The 21,160-nt window shown below is 40.4% G+C and overlaps 3 protein-coding genes across 3 annotated transcripts; all 3 read left to right on the top strand.

Annotated features, from left to right (window-relative positions):
* Positions 1-246: 246 nt before the first annotated feature.
* Positions 247-2,780, top strand: LOC131553444 (F-box/LRR-repeat protein 12-like). Its single transcript, XM_058798122.1, is given in 5 exon segments — positions 247-399; positions 704-779; positions 1,109-1,533; positions 1,535-1,765; positions 2,486-2,780. Coding segments are annotated over 5 exon segments (1,047 nt in total). The 5' UTR covers positions 247-298; the 3' UTR covers positions 2,700-2,780.
* A 3,809-nt stretch (positions 2,781-6,589) lies between these two features.
* LOC131553459 (tripartite motif-containing protein 16-like) lies at positions 6,590-14,179 on the top strand. Its single transcript, XM_058798157.1, has 6 exons — positions 6,590-7,216; positions 11,274-11,369; positions 11,450-11,683; positions 12,186-12,345; positions 12,479-12,526; positions 12,676-14,179. The coding sequence occupies exons 1-6, from the start codon at positions 6,647-6,649 to the stop codon at positions 13,188-13,190; spliced, it is 1,623 nt and encodes a 540-aa protein (XP_058654140.1). The 5' UTR covers positions 6,590-6,646; the 3' UTR covers positions 13,191-14,179.
* Positions 13,352-20,848, top strand: LOC131553948 (stonustoxin subunit alpha-like). The gene is made up of 2 exons (XM_058798933.1): positions 13,352-13,468; positions 19,769-20,848. The coding sequence occupies exons 1-2, from the start codon at positions 13,352-13,354 to the stop codon at positions 20,276-20,278; spliced, it is 627 nt and encodes a 208-aa protein (XP_058654916.1). The 3' UTR covers positions 20,279-20,848.
* The last annotated feature ends 312 nt before the right edge of the window (positions 20,849-21,160 follow it).

Raw genomic sequence — 21,160 nt, 5'->3', positions numbered from 1 at the left:
AAATATTGAAGTCTCGGACAGCTTTATTGTCATAAATATAACAATATTTATAACTATATATATATATATATATATATATATATATATAGACCACATATGGCGTGTTGTGTTCATAAATTATTATTTATGTTCTAAAAACGAGTAGTCGTCGTCTGTTTTCTGCGCAACACAGCGCTCCCTGCTGGAAGAACCGGAAACCACCGACTGCAGCTTCCGCCGTTCTTTTGTTTTATTTTCGGTGTCACCAGAAATTGTGTCCGTTTGTGTGTCGCGGCGCTGCGGAAGGTTCCGCGCTGAAATGGCAGCGGTGAGATGCAGCACTCTGGAATATTTTCCTGAAAACGTTTTAATTGATATTTTATCTTATTTAAATGTGCGAGAACTCGTGCGAAACTCCAGGTACGATGTCGCGTCGTGCGCGACTGCCATAATGCACCCGTAGTAGTTACACGCGAGGCTAATTCAGTCAGTAACTGTGTTTTTATCAAGTAAAATGTTTTATAAAATGAATTTAGTGAACGATGATCATGTGTAAACATTAATTCCGCGTGATTTACGGTGTCAGATATGAGAGATTGAGCAGATTCAGTGATACAGAAGGCGATCAGGCGACCGGAAGTCATCAAACATAAACAAACAAAAGCGCGTCATTTTTATAAACTCATATGAGTGTATGTATATGAGTATAATGCGTGTGTTTTAGGGTCTGCAGGCGCTGGAAGCAGCTGGTGAAGGATCAGAGACTCTGGAGAGCTGTTGATCTCTCCACATGGAAAGGGGTGAGAGTCTTACTCCGAGTTTTACCCTGATTTTACCTGTAAAGCGCCGTTTAACTACTTCATGATACTAAATAAGATTAATCTCTAAATTATCCACAATTTATTTCTACGTAATTACGTTTATTTCTATATTAATGTATATATACTTATTTAGTGCTGCCAAACCAAAATAAAAGTTTTTGTTTACATAATATATATTTATTATGTATATATTTTTGTCTATATATACATATATTCACACACACACACACACACACACACTCTGACTGCGTTGCAGATGTTTGCAGACGTGTTTGTCGTTCATCTGTTGTGTGTGTTGTGTGTTTCAGCTGACGTCTCGAGTGCTGTGGGTTCTGCTGCGTCAGTATCTGGGTCACGGGCTGCGACGTCTGCGTCTGCGTGGGCTTCTGCTGTCTGCGCGCCGCGGAGCCTTCCTCACCGAGTCCTGGCTGCAGACGCTGTGCTCGAAGTGCCCTCGTCTGTGCAGACTCTGCCTGCAGCACACAGACCTGCGCCGTCTGCGCAGCTGCTCTCTGCTGCCCTCTTCACTGCAGGTGCTGGAGCTGAGTTCCTGTGAAGTCCCGGCCGGATTCTTCGCTCAGGATCCCGAGACGGACGGCAAAGCAGGAATAGAAACGCTAATCGTGGAGAACGTGCCGTCGTTCTCGGACCAGCACCTGCGCAGTTTGTGCAGCTGGAGGCGGCTGCGGCGTCTGGAGCTGCGGGATCTGATCCGTGTGAGCGCAGGCGGGCTGGGGAGCTGCGCGGACGCTCGACCGCCTCACGCAGCTGCAGCTGGAGACCTGGAGCCGGACGCAGATGGTGGCGCTGGGGCTGGGCCGGGGCTGGCCGGGGCTGGAGAGACTCTGTCTGGGCGGGAACGAGGTCAGCCCGGGTCTGCTGTCTGTCAGCCGTCTGCAGGATCTGCGCTGGCTGCGTCTGCACAAGTGCAGACTGAACCAGAAGATGGTGCTCAGATGCTGCAGGTGTGGAGATGACACATGCATGTGAAATCAGTGCTTGGAACAATCATTTCAGCATTCTCATCCCGTGTGCTCATCGAGGCTGCATTTATTTGATCAAAAATACAGTAAAAATTATGAAATATTATTACAGTGTAAAACAGCTGTTTTCTATGTGAATATGTGTTAAACTGTAATTTATTTCTGTGATGCGCAGCTGTATTTTCAGCATCATTACTCCAGTCACGTGATCTTTAGAAATCATTCTAATATGCTGATTTGCTGCTCAACAAACATTTCTGATTATTATCAATGATGAAAACAGTTGTGCTGCACAATATTTTTGTGGAAACTGTGATGCATTTTATTTTTCAGGATTCACAGATGAATAGAAAGTTCATAAGAACAGCATTTATTTGTAACATTAGAAATGTCTTTATTCACGTGTTAATTTAAAAAAAAAAAAAAATCATACTGACCCCAAACTTTTGAATGGTAGTGTCACTGTTTCCCCAAAAAAAATCAGCATTGCATCACAGGAATAAATTATAGAAATTATAGAAAATTTTTATTTTGCATTGTAATAATATTTCACTGTTTATACTATATTTTTGATCAAATAAAAGCAGCCTTGCTGAGCAGAAGAGACTTCTTAATAAGCCTTAATAAATCTTTATTATTCTAATGATTTGACCAACCCCTTTTTCACAATGCGTATTGTTTCAAATGCATGTTTGTGTGCAGGTCTCTGACGCAGCTGCGTGTGCTGGAGTTCAGCGAGGTGGAGTTTGTGGAGGATGAGGATGAGGATGAGGATGAGGTGAGAGCGGACGAGTCAGACAGACAGCAGAGCGATGAAGACGATCCTGTGCCGAGCCTCAGACGCTCGTTACGCTCGCTGCTGCCCGAGTGCAGTGTGTGTTTCAGCCGCTGCACGCTCACCATCAACAGAGACTGACTGAGAACAGACACCCTCGCCCTCTTTACAGACATGCACAGGACATGATTTCTACTGTAAAATAAAATGATTGCATCTGTCTATGGTGAATACTTTATTGTGAGAATCACAGGTTTTGTTGCACTGCCTTTTTAACTCTTTAAATGACACATTGCCATAATGAAATCTACTGAAATGAACTTCTGAATGCATTACAATATTATTGTACCCTAATGTTACAATATAAAACAGCTATTGGTCAAAAAAAAAAACTATTGGTCCTGAAAAATGGCTTTATTGTCTTTATGCAAACTGCAGAATGTAATTTCCTGTTTTTTCTTCTTGATCCAGGTGAAATGTTACGTTTTCATGAGCATTTCATCATTTTAATCCCTTTTATGCAGTTATGCAATAGTCACGCAGTGTGACAAACTCATTTTTTTAAAGGGTACAAATATTCCATCCAAGTCTCACGATTAATATGAGCTCAGAAAACTGCATGCATAATATGAGAATTGGGCATTTTAAGCTTGTAGTTGGCAGTACGGTGTTGATGTAGCGCCTCACAGGGTGTTCATTTTTGTTTATGTTGTTTTACTTTTTATATATATATACACAGTGGTGGCCAAAATTATCAGGACTAGAATTTTCAGCAGATAAAAATGGTTTTAAGTCAGTTATTTCTATCTTTTGCTGTAGTGTGTGTCAGTAGGAAACATTTCCAAACATTCATTTAGCCATTAATTGTAATAATCCAGTGATATTTCTGAGATGTGATCTGATCATCATCATCTGTCTGGAGTGACATGAAGAAACAGAACAAACTGAGACTGAATCCAGAAGAACTGTGTCTCGAGACGCTTCAAGAAACCTGCGAAGCTATAGTGCTGTTAAAAGTTAGAGGCACTTGTGTAAAAATGCTGTAAAATGAGGATGCTGTCAAAAATTAATGCCATAAATAGATTTTCTTTATCAATTAACTTCTATTAACTAAACTTAATCAACATTTGTTGTGAGCATGCTTTGTGTTTAAAGCAGGTTTTGTCCTCGCTGCACTCGAGCAGAGTTTCTCAGGAGCTTCGCAGGAGGTTTCTTGAAGCAGAGACACAGTTCTTCTGGATTTAGTCTCAGTTTGTTCTGGTTCTTCATGTCACTCCAGACAGATGATGATGATCAGATCACATCTCAGAAATATCACTGGATTATTACAATTAATGGCTAAATGAATATTTGGAAGCAAAAGATGATTTAACACCATGTTTAGCTGCTGAAAATACTTGTTATAATAATTTTGGCCACCACTACACCATGTGCATAATTATTAGGCACATTGATATTCTGATCATATTTTTTTCCCCCAAGCACATTTTACCAATTCCAAACCACATCAATCTTAACTATTATTGATTTAGTATTTAATCATTTATGAGTGATATATAATCGTCCATGAAGGCTGGAAGTGAAAAACTCCTTATATTCAGGTGTGCATAATTATTAGGCAGGTTTTCTTTTACAGATAAAATGAGTCAAAAAAGAGATTTAACTCAGATTAAAAGTAAAAAATGATTAAATGCTCATGAGAAGAATGCAATACTAGAATTTGCGAAGTTAAGGCATGACCATTGGGCAGTGAAATGCTGATTGGGTCAGCAGGGTCAGAAAAAAAAAAAAAGGTGGAGAAGAAAAGTCACATGTTAACTGCAAAAGAATTAATGTTAAGAATTAACCATTTAGTCTCCAGCGCCATCATTTTCCAGAACTGCAACCTTTCTGGAGTCTCCAGAAGTGCAATGTGTCAGGTTCTCTGAGACTTTGCTTGGGTAAAAAATCCTAAAAATGACCCTCACTTCATAAGAATAACATGCTGAAGTGTTGTGAAATACATTAAGCTATTATTTTTTTTTTTTTTGTATAGGCTTTATAGACAGATAAGTTGAGACTCTTGAAGGACCAGCTCTTGTACCACTGTTCGAAGAATTTATCTTCCAGAATATGGCAGTAAGTTTTAGGAGATAATTTTAGTCAATCTCTACAAGACAGACTTTTCAGGATAGGACTAAAAATGATCTCTCAAAACGTACTGCCAGAGTCTGGAAGATAAATGCTTCAAACAGTGCACTTCAATAACTGTCTGGTTTGGCTAAGCTACAAAATCAGACCCCAGAAGATTACAGAGAACGGTTCGGACGGCCGAGAGGATGATTGTTGCCCTTCCTTCAAGACCTGTATACATACTGAGTGAGGAAAAGAGCTCGGAAAATCACTCTGGGTCCCTCACATGATGTGAGTCACATCCAAAATAAGAATTGAAATGTAAACTCAAAATTGCAAAAAACAAACAAACAAACAAACAAAAAGAATTGTGAGACAAGAAGTCGCTGTCAGACTTGTGTCCTGTCTTGTGTTTTGCTCCCTGTGTGCCCTCCTTGCCCTAGTTTATCCCTCTATATCATTATTTGGGTTTTCCTGTTCCTGCCCTCGTTTAGTGTGATTATTAGTTCATTAGTCTTCAGCTGTGTTTAATTAATTATCTAGTTTACTCCTCTGTACTTAAGCCCTGTGTTTCCTTGTCTCCAGCGTCTGGTATTGTACGTCTACCCCTCGGCCTACGTGTGAGTGCCTGCCGGATCTGTGTTTGCGCCAGTTGTTGGAAAAATAAAGACTGTTTATGTGAATCTCCTTTTCGCCGCCACAGTAGGTGAGATCGTGACAGTTGCAAGATTAATTTCAGAATTGCAAACAAATGATAAATACAATTTATTTTTTATGGTGTGGTGGAAACAAGCTTTGCTAGTTTGCTGCTTTATGGCCTTTTGAAATGTATTTTTGTATTGTTGTCTCTGATCTTCCCTTCATCATGCAGTGAATTAGAGAAGCACTAGAGAGCGCAGTTGAACAAAATAAGATAATTTTCTCTAATTCTGTCTCTTCTGAGTTTCTCAGACGGAGCTGACTGCTTGAGCTGCTGGATACACTGACATTATACATGCTGAAGGTGTATTTCTACAGGAGAAGCTCATCTATCTGCTGTCCGTCCTCACTGAATTCCTGCGCTTTGAGCTCCAGCTAATCTGAGATGAGACTGAATATGATCTCACACATGATCTGAGAGGAGAGAGAACCATAGAGAGACAAAGACACACAGATTTATATCCATAAACACTGATAACTCTCATGAATGGAGTGAGAGAGAGTGAATGTGTTCATGAACGAGCCTCAGGTGCTTCATTTACTCTCTTTGACTCATTTTTAACATCGCTGTAGTATCAGATCACCAATGAAAGCTCAGCCAGGTTTCCTCAGATTCTGACACAAACTCCTGCAACATGCTTTCAGCAGTTAAAGATGATGCTGAACAACTCTGTACAAATTCACACAGATCACGTCTCAGACTGTTCATTATCTACTTCTTTAACCTCCTGAAGAAAACATGTAATTCATCATCTTAAAATCAAGCTTCCACGCTGTAAAATATGTTGGTGATTTTAAAAGAGCTTCGTTCATTTCCTTACAGGTATATGTAATTTTTTAAATATTAAAAATACATGTAAAAATTAGATTATACAGGCTTACACACACACATAATAGTGTAGAAACCGTTTTAACTAAGATGTGAAATGTTGGCGTGTTGGACTTGTAACCCAAATGTCCTGGGTTCGAGTCTCGGTATCAGCAGGGATTGTCGGTTGGGGAGTAAATGACCAGCGACTGAGGTGAGACCCTCCTATTTACTCCCTCAATTCAAAATCATTCATTTCTTTATAATTTAAAGGTGGTTTCAGTTCATCTGAATGATTCACAACATTGGAGTGAGAGACTCTACAGGAGCAGGAATGAGGAAGCTGTTTGTTTGTTTTTTTAAACACGTGACTCAAACACAGAACCAGGAATCACATGTTTCCAGGGAAAGAGAAACTGAAGTGTAGTTGAGCTGTTGTGTGTTTGTGTCTCTGTATTCATGCAGTAAAATGGCAGAAGCCAGATTTTCTCAGGATGAGTTCCTGTGTGCAGTGTGTCTGGATCTCCTGAAGGATCCAGTGGCCATTCCCTGTGGACACAGTTACTGTAAGAGCTGTATTACAGGCTGCTGGGATCAGGAGGATCAGATGAGAGTCTACAGCTGCCCTCAGTGCAGACAGACCTTCAGTCCAAGACCTGCTTTAGCTAGAAACACCATGCTGGCTGAAGTGGTGGAGAAACTGAAGAAGACCAAACTCTCTGCTGACTGTGACGCTGGAGCTGGAGATGTGCAGTGTGACGTCTGTACTGGAAGAAAATACAAAGCCGTCAAGACCTGTCTGGTGTGTCTGAACTCTTACTGTCAGAATCACCTCGAACAACATGAGAGTTTCTTTAAAGGAAAGAGACACAAAGTGACTGAAGCCACTGGACGACTGCAGGAGATGATCTGCCAGAAACATGAGAAGCTCCTCGAGGTTTTCTGTCGCACTGACCAGAAATGTATATGTGTGCTGTGTATGGATGACCATGAAAACCATGACACTGTATCAGCTGCAGCACAGAGGACAGAGAAACAGGTATTTAACACTAGACACTGATGAAATATTGCTGACACTCGTTTCATATGTGTTTATATCAGCACCATATTAACAGCTGACAGCATTCACACAGCAGCAGAAATGAACAGCAGCTGCAAGAAGAGTTTCACTGTTTGTTGAAAATGAACCGTAAACATTTATCAACACAATCTTTCGTAAAATGGGCTTTGATTACACTATTCACCTGTTCTTTGACATATAGTAAAAGTGAAAATGACACAGACGAATGTATTATATGTACGCTTGCAGTGTGAAACAGGCCTTAATCTTTATATTAGTTATTATATGATGATTGTAACCGATCATGACTTCTGGAGTTTGAACCTGTTATGTCTTCAACTGACGAATCCACACAAGGCAGTACGATGTAACTCAGATGGTTCTCTTTTTAATAGCACATGCAACAGCACCACCAACCATATACTTCTTCTCTCCCTACTACCCCGCAGCGACACCTAGTGTCAACAACATAACATATTCCCCTTGTACTCAAGAACACTTTTTCCTTAGAAAATCCTTTAGAATTCACAACTGAACCCATAAATATGTAACCCGATTTCCGAACTCAATTCTTATGCACATTTTAACGTGGTCCAAAGCATATCAAATACAACAACCTTTAAATGTAATTATTTGCATTTGGACCTTTAGTGCACATAGTCTTTTAACCATCTTGGAGGACACCTCACCCTCTGAGAACGGGGTGCATTACAATCACCAGGTCCAGATCTGTGTACCTGGACCTGCTCGTGAGGAAGCTGCGTATGCCAGTCATCCACATCCATTCTTTTCGATCCCTCAGAAGACCGCGCCAATTGTGAAGCATGCCATTTCCTTCCATCTGAAAGAATGAACGTATTCCTTCCCACCTGCTTCCTGATCTCTTTTGGCTCTGAAAATCTTGGGTGTCCTTTTGGTACATGCCACGGAAGCTTAACACGCACTTTGTCCCCTTGTTTTAGCACAGTAGTACATGCTCTGCGCTTCGTATCAAACCACCGTTTCATCTTAGCTTGTTTTGCTGGGACTCGCCCACGCACAGCCTCTGTAAGCCCTTCCGACGTTAAAGAGGGCAAGACAGCGCAGACGTAAGCAAAGCTACTTGTTCTGGCTCAGTATCTGAATCACTTTCCAGGGGTTCATGAGGTAGAGGGAGACGAGAGAGACAATCGGCAGTGAAGTTATGACAGCCTGGTCGGAAGATCACTTCGTAATTGAAACGCAGCAAGCGCGCGGCCCAGCGTGCGATACGCATTCCTGCGCGGTCCCCCCCTTTAGTAGTGAGTAAAGTGGTTAAAGCCTGATGGTCTGTACGCAGTGTGAATGTACGACCCCACAAGTATGTCCTCCATTTCTCGACCGCCCAAGCGAGAGCCTCCTTTTCCACAGTCGAATATTTGCGTTCGGCTGGTGTAAGTGTTCTTGACGCAAAGGCCACGGTGCGTTCAGAATTATCAGGATGTATTTGTGAGAAGACGGCCCCGAGGCCATAATCAGATGCGTCAGTCGAGATGATTGTAGGCAGATCAGGGTTGTAAAGGGCCAATGCAGGACTATTAACAAGTAACTCTTTGACCGAAGTGAAGCTGTTCTGTGCTTCTTCTGACCAGGAGAACTCCGTGTCCTTTCGCAGACAGGCACGTAATGGCTCAACCACAGAGGCAAAGTTCTGAATGAATTTACTGTACCAAGACAGCAGGCCGAGGAACGAGCGCAGCTTCACGGCATCTGTAGGAGCCGGAGCCTGTAAAATTGCAGACAGGTGTTGCTTGTCCGGCTTGACACCCTGCACTGTAACTGTGTGTCCTAGGAACTGTAAGCTGGTCTGGCTGAAATTACATTTTGCTGCGTTAATTTTTAGTCCAGTATCCTGCAAATGTTGCAGAACGGCTTTCAGAGAGCGTTTATGCTCCTCAGCAGTGCGTCCCCAGATTATAATATCATCCAAATAGTTTGCCACGTTCGATAGGTCTTGCAATATCAGGTGCATCATTTTCTGGAACGCCGACGGAGCCGAGGCCAATCCGTACAGAACTCGACAAAAACGGAACAACCCGTTGTGCGTAATGAAAGCAGTTAAATCTCTACTATAAGGGTTCAACATGACCTGATGATATCAATGGTCGAGAATAATGTAGACCCATTAAGTAGTGAGAACAACTCGTCCATATGTGGCAATGGGTAGCTGTCGATCACGATAGCTTTATTGGGTTCTCTAAGATCGACACACAAACGGATACTACCCGTTTTCTTTTGCGTGACAACGATCGGGGAAACCCAGGGAGACGCATACATTTTTTCAATAACCCCTTCTTTGAGAAGGTTATCCAACTCTTTGGAAACAGCAGAGCGCACAGACAGAGGTAAGCGTCGCAGTTTTTGACGGACCGGAGCAACATTTCCAAAGAGCTTAACTTTGTGAATGAACCCATTTGCACATCCCAGTGCGTTTGAAGGCGCCGCTGGTTCTGAAAGGCACATTACAGCAGCAGAGGAAGTCTCAGATTCAGTTGCAGGGGGGGATGGAAGCAAACATTTACCTTCGAAGCGCAGACGTAGTCCTTTTACTAGATCCATGCCCAGTAATGCAGTGCCTGAATCAACTATGAAGAGTTTGGCGGAGCATGTAACAGTATCTCTGGACACAGTGACGGGTAAGCAACCTAACACAGGGATCGGTGCACGTGAGTATGTGACCAGGCGAGCAGAAGGTGTTTGAAGAGGCACAGAATTGAAGCTGGCCTCATATATTGCCTTTTGGCAGGATGGAGACGGATGAGCCGGTATCCACCATCAACTCCACTTCTACAGTAGTATCAGAAGCTGTTATGGAAACGGGGCACACAATCTTGGTCGTGGTTGCTTGGTCATGCATGTAAAGAACGGTATACTCTGGCAGATGAATCTCGTGCACTGAACGTGTGTCGGTTGATCGACACACACGAGCAAAATGTCCCGTTTTCTGGCAGTTTTTACATTTCGCATGGATAGCAGGGCAGTTTTGTGCATTGGCCAAATGTTTATCAGACCCACAGCGGTAGCATGTGCGAGAAGACGATGTTGACGGTAGATGGCCAGAGGAGGGCTTAGAGGGTTTGCGTGATGCGTTATGCTGCCTCCGACCTGCAGCATCACATGACCGGGACTGTACAGCTTGCACAGATGCGGCCTGGTCCCCTGCGATACTCTTTGCGTGTGCACTCGCAGCCTCAATCTGAGTAGCGATTGTAATTGCTTTTGACAAGGTCAAATCAGTTTCAAGCAACAGTCTCTCCCGTATGCGGTGACTTGCAACGTGTTCGATTAACTGATCCCTGATCATATCATCTGTATTAGCGCCAAACTCGCATTTGGAAACCAAGTCTCTTAAAGCTGCAATGTAATGTAGAACTGATTCATTGGGTGCTTGAGTACGTTTGCGAAATGCATGTCTCTCCGCTACAACGTTGATTTTAGGGTTAAATTGTGTCTGTTAAATTGTGTCTGTAATGCAGCAATCGCTGAGTCCATTGTGAGTGTAGAAAATTTGTTGCCCCTCAGTTCCAAGACAGTGAAGCAGAAGAGCTCTTGTCCTTGCCTCGGGCCAGTCATCACCGGCTGCGTTAATCACTAGTAGATAGTTGCAGAACATTTTCTCCCATGTTGTAAATGGTATGGCTGGCTCCCCCAGGCATGGGAGGTAGGGGCTTGGAAATGGAGCGTTTACTGTAGACATCTTTCATCAATTCTGTGCGCAGGCGTTCAGCATCCTCGTCGCCAATTTGTTATGTCTTCAACTGACGAATCCACACAAGGCAGTACGATGTAACTCAGATGGTTCTCTTTTTAATAGCACATGCAACAGCACCACCAACCATACACTTCTTCTCATACTACTTTTCTCCCTACTACCCCGCAGTGACACCTAGTGTCAACAACATAACAGAACCTACAGCCATTAGTTATCAGCTCCAGTTTTACTGGATTCATCTGTTTTCATGATGATTTAGTGCCAGTAGTTTTCTGTGAGATTCACTATCATCTGTTTGTCCTGCAGAAGCAGCTGAAGGAGACGCAGAAGACGCTCCAGCAGAGAATCCAGCAGAGAGAGAAAGATCTCCAGCAGCTGAGAGAGTCTGTGGAGTCTCATAAGGTGAGTCTGGAGAAGAAGAGAAGTTTGTCTCAGTCTCAGTTCAGACTCACTGAAGCCTGAATCACTGTGTGTCCTAACAGCGCTCTGCACAGACAGCAGTGGAGGACAGTGAGAGGATCTTTACTGAGCTCATCCGCTCCATTGAGAGACGCCGCTCTGAGCTGATACGGCTGATCAGAGATCAGGAAAAGCAAGCAGTGAGTCGAGCTGAAGGACGACTGGAGCGACTGGAGCAGGAGATCAATGATCTGAGGAGGAGAGACGCTGAGCTGGAGCAGCTTTCACACACACAGGATCACATCCAGTTCCTCCAGGTAACACAGATCTAGAAGAACAGGATCATAGTGGACTTGAGCAGATCCTGCTGTGACACGAGACTCACAGAGAAACATTTCATGAGTGTCTTATTATATAATAATCATCAGTCAGACTCACATCTGATCATCTTCTTCTGAAAGAGACGCCGCTTACAAATGGCTTTCAGCTCTGGAAATCTCTTAGGAATAATTTCTCTGAGCTCTTTCTTCTGGAAGATATATTTAGCTGTCAAACACCACTAGCACCACCAACAGCTCAAAACTTCGCTAACATTTCAACTTTTTATCAGATTTTTCCTTCTGATTCATTACATCATGGTGAAATCAGTGAACTCAATAGTACCGATTCTGAGTAATGTTCATCAAAATTGGATCAAGTGATCCTCAAAACCTGATAAAACATTAAAAAACTAATTAAAAACTGATGGAAAATCTGATGTTGGAGCAGGTTATTGGGTGAAGTGTGGAGCTGATGAGTTTTGATTTCTGTTTTCTGTAGAGTTTCCAGTCTCTCTCAGCTCCTCCTGAATCTACAGACGTAAATGATGATCTCTTCAGTTCTCTCTTCTCTTTTGATGATCTGAGAGAATCTGTCCATCAGCTGAGAGACAAACTGGAGGATTTCTGCAAAGAGGAGCTCAAGAAGATCTCAGACAGAGGTAAAGTCCTGGAGATTAATCAGAAACCAGTCCATCATCATCTCATATCATGGAGAACATCATATTAGAAATGTCTTAGGAATGGATGCAGGATCATGAGAATCACACTGTTCATGTCTGTTGTTTTCCACAGTCACATTCACCAACATTGTTCTCTGGACCAGGAACGACTTCCTACAATGTAAGTCAGTAAGAAAACAAGCAGAAAAACTCACTGAGTGTGTTCATGTTCTTCTGTAGAAGGTGTAATGATGTAAATGATGATTAGCACAGATATCTGTTCATCTGTACTGCATAATTCCTGATTCTGATGTGTTTTATCTCCATCAGATTCGCATCAGCTCACTCCAGATCTGAACACAGTGAATAAACGCCTCCGTCTGTCTGAGAGCAACAGAGTGATTACTGGCACTGACAGAGTTCAGCCGTATCCTGATCATCCAGACAGATTTGATAATAAGTGGCAGGTGTTGTGTAGAGAGAGTGTGTGTGGACGCTGTTACTGGGAGATTGAGTGGAGTGGATGTGTGTATATATCAGTGTCATATAAGAGCATCAGCAGGAAGGGATGGGGTGCTGAGTGTGTGTTTGGAAATAATGATCAGTCCTGGAGTTTGTACTGTTCTCCCTCCAGTTACTCATTCAGACACAATAACATAGAGACTGATCTCTCTGTGAAGTCCATCAGCAGGAGAATAGGAGTGTTTGTGGATCACGGTGCAGGAACTCTGTCCTTCTACAGCGTCTCTGACACAATGAGCCTCATCCACACAGTCCAGACCACATTCACTCAGCCGCTCTATCCTGGGTTTTATGTTTTTAATGGATCAGTGAAACTGTGTTGATGAATCAGAATGAGACTGATGAGAGATTCTATCCATAATGCTTTGAGCTGCATGATGACCCAGGTAGCCAAAATGGTTTGGCCCGATAATGGCCCAGACCCAGCAGGCCGGAAGAAATAACTAGGCCCGGCTGCGGTTGCCAGACTCAGCATGGACATGGGATGAATGATGCCCCAGAATCATCCCAAATACACTGGCCTGAGTCCGGCTGCCAAAACTGCCGGTATTGGGCCACAATCACGCCAACAAGAACTGAAACATGCCAGTACTGGCCCTGGGTACTGAAACTGAGCCAACACAACTGGCATTGGGCCACAGTCATGCCAACCAAAATGGGACACTTAGCCGGCACTGGTCCGACACTGATTACTGAAACTGAGCCGAAACTGGGTCACAATCATGCCGACACCTAGCCAGTACTAGCAGGGCCGTATGCAGGTTTTTATAAATATCGAGGTCCTAAAATGGAGATTGTTAGGGGGGTTGGTGGGCATGTTCCCCCGAGAAAATTTAGATTTTCCTGACTTACATGTGTGCATTTTAAGATGTTTTCAGGCTCATAAATTGGATAATAATATAGGTTTAAAAGCAAGTCAGTGGGCAGTAGCATAAAGTATTTTTCAAGATAGCAAATTCTTAAAAATGAGAATCAGATTAAATGTTGCAATGAATGATCCACCCTACAAACTGGAAATAGAGAACATATAGTTTGTTTATGTTTATGAATTTAATAAACTCTGTTATAATTATCCTGGTTGCCTTCAGTAAAATCATGTGTCTAAAATGATTAAACATGAATATTATTATCATTATTTTTTTATTCACACTGATAGGAATTAATCTTTTCCAATAAATTTAAACAGTTTTACCTTTATAAAGCCATTTTTTTTCTAAAAGTGTCCATTATCTTTTGAGTCAAATTCTTACATTTAATCAGAGAAGAAGAAGAAGAAGACATTTGAGCTGTTACCAAGCAAATGAAATCAACATAGAAGCTGCATCTGAAGTGGCATTTAGATGTATTTACACAATGTTTAATGCAGGACATGAATGCATTTAACCTGCGATTACAATTGCATAAATAATGTTTTGATATATTAAAAATAAATTGTTGAAAACTGATATTTGAAATTATTTAAAACATGAAACAAATTTGGAAAAAAGTCAAAATGTGGAATTAAAACCACCAATAGGTGGCAGCAAATCACTGTTAACAAGTGAGTCATTGCGATTGAACAGAATCATTTAAACGGTTGATTCATTCGGGAACAAATCACTGTCATGTTGCTCAGAGATGCAAGTCAAGTCAAGTCACCTTTATTTATATAGAGCTTTTAACAATACAGATTGTGTCAAACCACTTGACAGTATCAAATTGGAGGATAGAGTGTAAATTTTCTCAATTATCAGTGATGTCATTGTCTAGCTCAGTTTAGTTTAAATAGTATATGTGAAATCAAGGCAAGGAACCAAAACTCCCTCTGTGACAGAATGGAGAAAAAAACCTTGGGAGAAACCAGGCTCAGTCGGGGGTCAGTTCTCCTCTGACCAGACGAAACCCGCAGTTCAATTCCAACCACAGCCATGTCAGATTGTGTAAAGGGCTCATCTGATTCCCGTGGTCTTGTTGTGATGGAGCATTTTAATTTATAATTTAATGTATTTGTTATATTTGTGTTTTATTCATTATTTGAAGTTTTTCATTTATATGATTTATTCATTTGCTATAATTGTAATGTATAGTTTAATGCATTTATTGTTTCTCAGTCTATTTTTATGATATATATTTGTTTGTTTATTATAATTTAAATTTATGTCTCAGGGGCTCTCCGCTGACGATCAGGGCTGCAGACATCATCTCTTGGTGCTGAGAAACCGAATAGCAAAGAAACAGACAAATATTAGCGTAGATGCCATTCTTCTTACGATGTAACAAGTACATCGTGTGTTATGGGGAGTGTTTCCAGTTCCGGTTGATCTAATTAATGCAGCCTAACAATCCTTTAACGGATTTGAATAATAGAAGTGTATTAATGTGTTATGTGTAATCCAGGCTAAAGAGATGGGTCTTTAATCTAGATTTAAACTGACAGAGTGTGTCTGCCTCCCGAACAGTTTTAGGTAGACTGTTCCAGAGTTTGGGTGCTAAATAGTAATAGGATCTGCCGCCCGCAGTCGATTTTGATATTCTAGGTATTATTAAATAGCCAGAGTTTTGAGAACGCAGCGGACGTGGAGGACTATAATGTGATAAGAGTTCTAGTAAGGACTCTAGCTGCTGCATTTTGGTCCAACTGTAGTTTGTCGATCAAGCGTGCAGAACAACCACCCAATAAAGCATTACAATAGTCTAACCATTAAAATAGTCTAACCTGCATTTGACGTTGCGAGCATAGGTCACAATTTAGATATGTTTTTGAGATGGAAAAACACAGTTTTACAGATGCTAGAAACATGGCTTTCAAATGAAAGATTGCTATCAAACAGTTCCTAACTGACGAAAAAGAATTGACAGAGCAGCCGTCAAATGTTAGATAGTGTTCTAGGGTATTACATGTGGGGTTTTTAGGTCCGATAATTAACACCTCTGTTTTTTCAGAATTTAGCAGTAAGAAATTATTCGTCATTTTTATATCGACTATGCATTCCGTTAGTTTCTCAATTTGGTGTGTTTCACCAGGCCGCGAAGAAATACAGAGCGGAGTATCATCAGCATAACAGTGAAAGCTAACACCATGTCTCCTGATAATATTTCCCAAAGGTAACATGTAAAGCGTGAAAAGTAACGGCCCTAGTACTGAGCCTTGAGGTACTTCATACTGCACTTGTGATCGATATGATACCTCTTCATTCACTGCTACGAACTGATGGCGGTCAGATAAGTACGATTTGAACCATACTAATGCACTTCCACTAATGCCAACAAAGTTTTCTAGTCTATTCAAAAGAATGTTGTGGTCGATAGTGTCGAACGCAGCGCTAAGATCCAGTAGAACTAATAAAGAGATACAACCACGATCAGATGATAGAAGCAGGTCATTTGTAACTCTAATGAGAGCAGTCTCAGTACTATGATACGATCTAAATCCTGACTGGAATTCCTCACAAATATCATTTTTCTCTAAGAAGGAATATAATTGTGAGGATACTACCTTTTCTAGTATCTTTGACAGAAAAGGGAGATTCGAGAACGGTCTGTAATTAACTAGATCTTTGGGGTCAAGTTGTGTTTTTTTAATGCGAGGCTTAATAACAGCCAATTTGAAGGTTTTGGGGATATATCCTAATAACAATGATGCATTAATAATAGCCAAAAGAGGATCTATGACTTCTGGAAGCAGCTCTCTTAGTAGTTTAAATGGAATAGGGTCTAACATACATGTTGTTGGTTTAGATGATTTAACAATTTATACAATTCTTCCTCTCCTACAGTAGAGAATGAGTGGAATTGTAGGCTAATGTATCACAGACAGATGTATCCTCCCATTATAACAAACAAAGTGTACAGAATGTAAATGAGAGATTCATTGTGCAGTGTACGGATCGCGATGAACTAAGATGAGTGACAGCTTTTAAGGATTATTAAGGGTGTTTGAAAATGTGATATTGATTTAATACAACAGTTAATTAAACACGAAGTTAATATTAAGTGACTTATATTGTCTCACTACAACATTATGTCCTTATTTTGCTCTATTTTGTCAACGAAAATAGTTTCCGACAAAGTAACAGCTGAGCCGCTGAGCATCTCCATTCAAACAAGCGGTGTTTCGTTTATGAATGAACTGCACTTTTAAAGTAATCTAGTGAGTCAATGATTCAATTACCCATTCATAAAGACAGTCACGTGCTTCATTCCTGAATGAATCAGCTGTTCAAAATAACCAATTGAATGAATGATTCAGTGATCAAATCGGTGACTTGCCACCACCTACTGGCAGTTTTAGTATAATTTTTAAAGTATCTTTTTCTGCTATTTAAATCATTTAATATTTCTATATTAAAAAAATAAATAAATAAAAATAATTCAAAACCTCTGAGCCTCATTAATCGTCTGAAAATACACCCACAAGGAACCTGTGTGTCCTTCTGTGTGTGTGTGTGTGTGTATATATATATATATATATATATATATATATATATATATATATATATATATTTATATTTATTATTATTATTTTTTTTTTAATTTGATATAAAAGATTAAATACTTTTAATAAAGTTACAAAAGTGCCATTACTAAGGAAAAACGAAATTCCCTGTAAATCAATTTGAGTCAAATATTGCCTCATAATGGGAAGGTTAATTTTTGATCAGGATTTTTGATTATTGATTAGAAGGTGCTCCTAAATTTTTTAAAGTAGAATTATCCTTTCCCAAGTCCAAATGTTAAGAATTAAGATAAATGTTATTTTTCAAGTGTAGTGTAATTAAAATTGTCCATAAAATATCTTTATTTCATAAAGTATATTTTTACTTCATCAGAAAATATAGACGTCCACAGTGGTCTCAAATATAGATGGTCTCAAAGTCCCAAGTCCTTTTTCAAATTTGAGTATGATATCACAAAATAGATTCCTGTATGCTATCATGGCACGTTCCCAAAATTGCAACTATGGTGCCCTATAACGCCAATTGGTATTCTATTTAGAATTTATTATATGAACATGAATGTAATTTGTACATTATGTATAATTTATTTTCCTTTGAGGGTCAAATCACCTGACAGCTGCCCCCAGTACCAATAGGCGAGGTAAGCGGCCGCTTAGGACCCCGGGGAATCAGGGGGCCCCGTCTGATATGAAAGAACACTTGGAATATGGAACGAGTTGCATGGGTTAAGTTTTATGACATTTTAATCCTTTTTGGAAAAAGATTAAAGAAGTTTACAATTCAAAGTGCAAGCATTTTTTTTATTTTTTTTTATATAATGTATTTTGTTATCCGAAAAAAATAAGGTAGCTTAATATGGCTTTAGAACAGCATCAGGTTGACTAATTATTTAGGCTACTTAAGTTGTGAAGGGGTAATAGTTACAATAAATAATAGCTATAGCTGTAATGAGAGAGAGCTAGCGAGCAAAATAAGGGTTACGCGTAAAAGAGCATTATAGTTATTTTGTTGGGGCCCCGTACCTGAAATTTGCTTAGGGCCCCCAAATCACTAAGTCCGCCCTTGCTGCTATGCCCCTGCATGTATGTGTACGAAAAACTAAAGTTTCATTCAAATTCTGAATGGATTATATATAGCCTAGAAAACACACAAAGTGTGCTCCCTTTATTATCACTAAAAGAATCGCGATCTCACAAAGTTCTGTTATAATCAAGCTCTTTAAACTACACAATGAATCTCTTATTTACATCGCGTCTGCACTTACTTAGTCATGAGATGACTAACGTTTCTGATTGGCCATTGCGTTGAAGAAATCAACATATGTCTTTGATTGGCTACATTGCTCAACGCTGCAAAAACACTTTAGATAGTTTGCCAGATATTTTAATTGCTTTTACTTTCGTTTGAGGGTATTTAGCACCGTCTAGTATCCCCGTACAACCGGGCCTGCGCTGACATCAGAGATTCCATGACCATAAATATTCCATTCAGCTGCCTCCCCTCCCCTGTGAACTGAGTTTAATGAGTGTGATGAGTTTAAGACTTTTCTAATAAATATCTCTGCTGTTTCTCTACATTCACGTTAATTCATTGTCATTTCCACAACACCCTGTCACTTCCACCACCACACATTTTTAAAAAATATTTAAAAAATTTCACACATTAAAAATGCATCCACAATTTATGAGATCATGCTCTACTTAATATAAAAATTCAAGTCATTTATTTTCTAATAAGCTCTTACCCAAACCACTATTAAATTTCAGAGTGTGACAGGTGTACAGTTCAGCATTTGGTCCTTAGAGCAGTTAATTTATCTCATTGACAAATGTATAATTATTGTACATTGTGGAAAAACTGGTAAAACTAGTTCAAAAATTATCTTAGACAATTCTTGAGTGGCATAAGTTATTCTATATTTAAATAACAGCTGTATATTGAGATGTGGTGGAAATTACATTTGTTCATTGCAGGTTGGAAAAATGTAAAATATTAACAATTTCTCTTGTAATCTAAGTTTGTCCTCTTACAGACCTTAAAACTAGACAAATTATTTAAACTTGTGAGACTGTTACGTGTTTTTTTTAATTCAACTTCACTAAAAGTAAAAGTGCCCCTAGTTGAAGAAATGCCCAATTACGATATTATCGCAGACGATATCGCACACCCCTAGTCCTGACCGATGTGCTGTAATTACCACACAGACCAGCTGATAATGACCCGTCCGTCACGGACTACTGACTTCACTTTCTGTGGATTTTCTTTTCCTGCGACTAATAAAGTTGTGATCACTGAGCCTCTATTAGAGGGCAGTCCTAGTAAATGATGATTAGCACAGATATCTGTTCATCTGTACTGAGACACTGATGATACACTGAACATGAAGAGTTCAGCTACATGAAAAGATCAAACAGATTCATAATTCCTGATTCTGATGTGTTTTATCTCCATCAGATTCCCATCAGCTCACTCTGGATCTGAACACAGCGAATAAACACCTCCATCTGTCTGAGAACAACAGAGTGATTACTGACACTGACACAGTTCAGTCGTATCCTGATCATCCAGACAGATTTGATGGTTGGAATCAGGTGTTGTATAGAGAGAGTGTGTGTGGACGCTGTTACTGGGAGATTGAGTGGAGTGGAGATGATGTGTGTATATCAGTGTCATATAAGAGCATCAGCAGGAAGGGATCGGGTAATGAGTGTGTGTTTGGATATAATGATCAGTCCTGGAGTTTGTACTGCTGTTCCTCCAGATACTCATTCAGACACAATAAGATAAAGACTGATCTCTCTGTGAAGTCCATCATCAGGAGAATAGGAGTGTTTGTGGATCACGGTGCAGGAACTCTGTCCTTCTACAGCGTCTCTGACACAATGAGCCTCATCCACACAGTCCAGACCACATTCACTCAGCCGCTCTATCCTGGGTTTACTGTTTATAAAGGATCATCAGTGAAACTGTGTTGATGAATCAGAATAGATTGACAAGGGATTCCACCCATAATGCTTTGAGCTGCATGATGAATCAGTAACAGTGAGATGTTATAGGCTGTATCCGAAATCGCCCCCTATACCCTCAAATAGAGCACTATTTGAGGGGACAGCCATTTTAAGTGGTGTTTGAAACCATAGTGGACGTTCTCGAGTGCACTCATTCAATCGCACACAGCGCACCGCAAAAGAGCGGACAACCGATGTACACTCAACGGCTAGGGATAACCCATAATGCACTGTGAGAGTCGCGCGCCGAATGAATTCCCGCGCCCGCAGCTGAATCATCCATTCATTGGACATTCGTCCACGGCGTAATACAGCGTAATACAACAAAGGTACAAACTAATTGCAAATTGACTATTAAGGTTTATACATAATTTCCATGACAGAGTTCAAGATAAATACTTCAATCTTACTACTGGAGCTGCCCGTTTCAAATGATTATTAAACAGCAAGCAAACTATGCAAAAGCGGCAGTCCTTCTGGTGCACTCAGTGTCCGAATTCACTCACTCGTTTCATTCACTCCTTCAAGTGAACTGTATGAGTGGACTAATGTAGGGAATAGTGAATGAGGGTATAGGGAGTCTCTTTTCTCATTAAGGGCTCGTTCACATATCTCGCTCAAGTTCATTATTTCAAATGTTCTGGTTTCTTCAGGCGATGAACAGAACAGCTGATCATTATAGATTATGATTATTTTTCTTAATTGTTTTCTCGTGATCTCTGTGACAGCCCGGTTGAAGAATAAAGGATTTAACTCGTGCACTGATGTTGTACTGTCTTCCTTACTGTGTTTATTGTCCTTATAGACTTCACAACACCGTAAGAGCTAGAACAGATGAATAAACAATAT

Source organism: Onychostoma macrolepis, chromosome 14 (genome assembly GCF_012432095.1).
Source record: "Onychostoma macrolepis isolate SWU-2019 chromosome 14, ASM1243209v1, whole genome shotgun sequence".
In the NCBI taxonomy this organism is placed as follows: domain Eukaryota; kingdom Metazoa; phylum Chordata; class Actinopteri; order Cypriniformes; family Cyprinidae; genus Onychostoma; species Onychostoma macrolepis.
The sequence above is the reverse complement of the archived record's forward strand: the minus strand, read 5'-3'. Positions and strand labels throughout refer to the sequence as shown.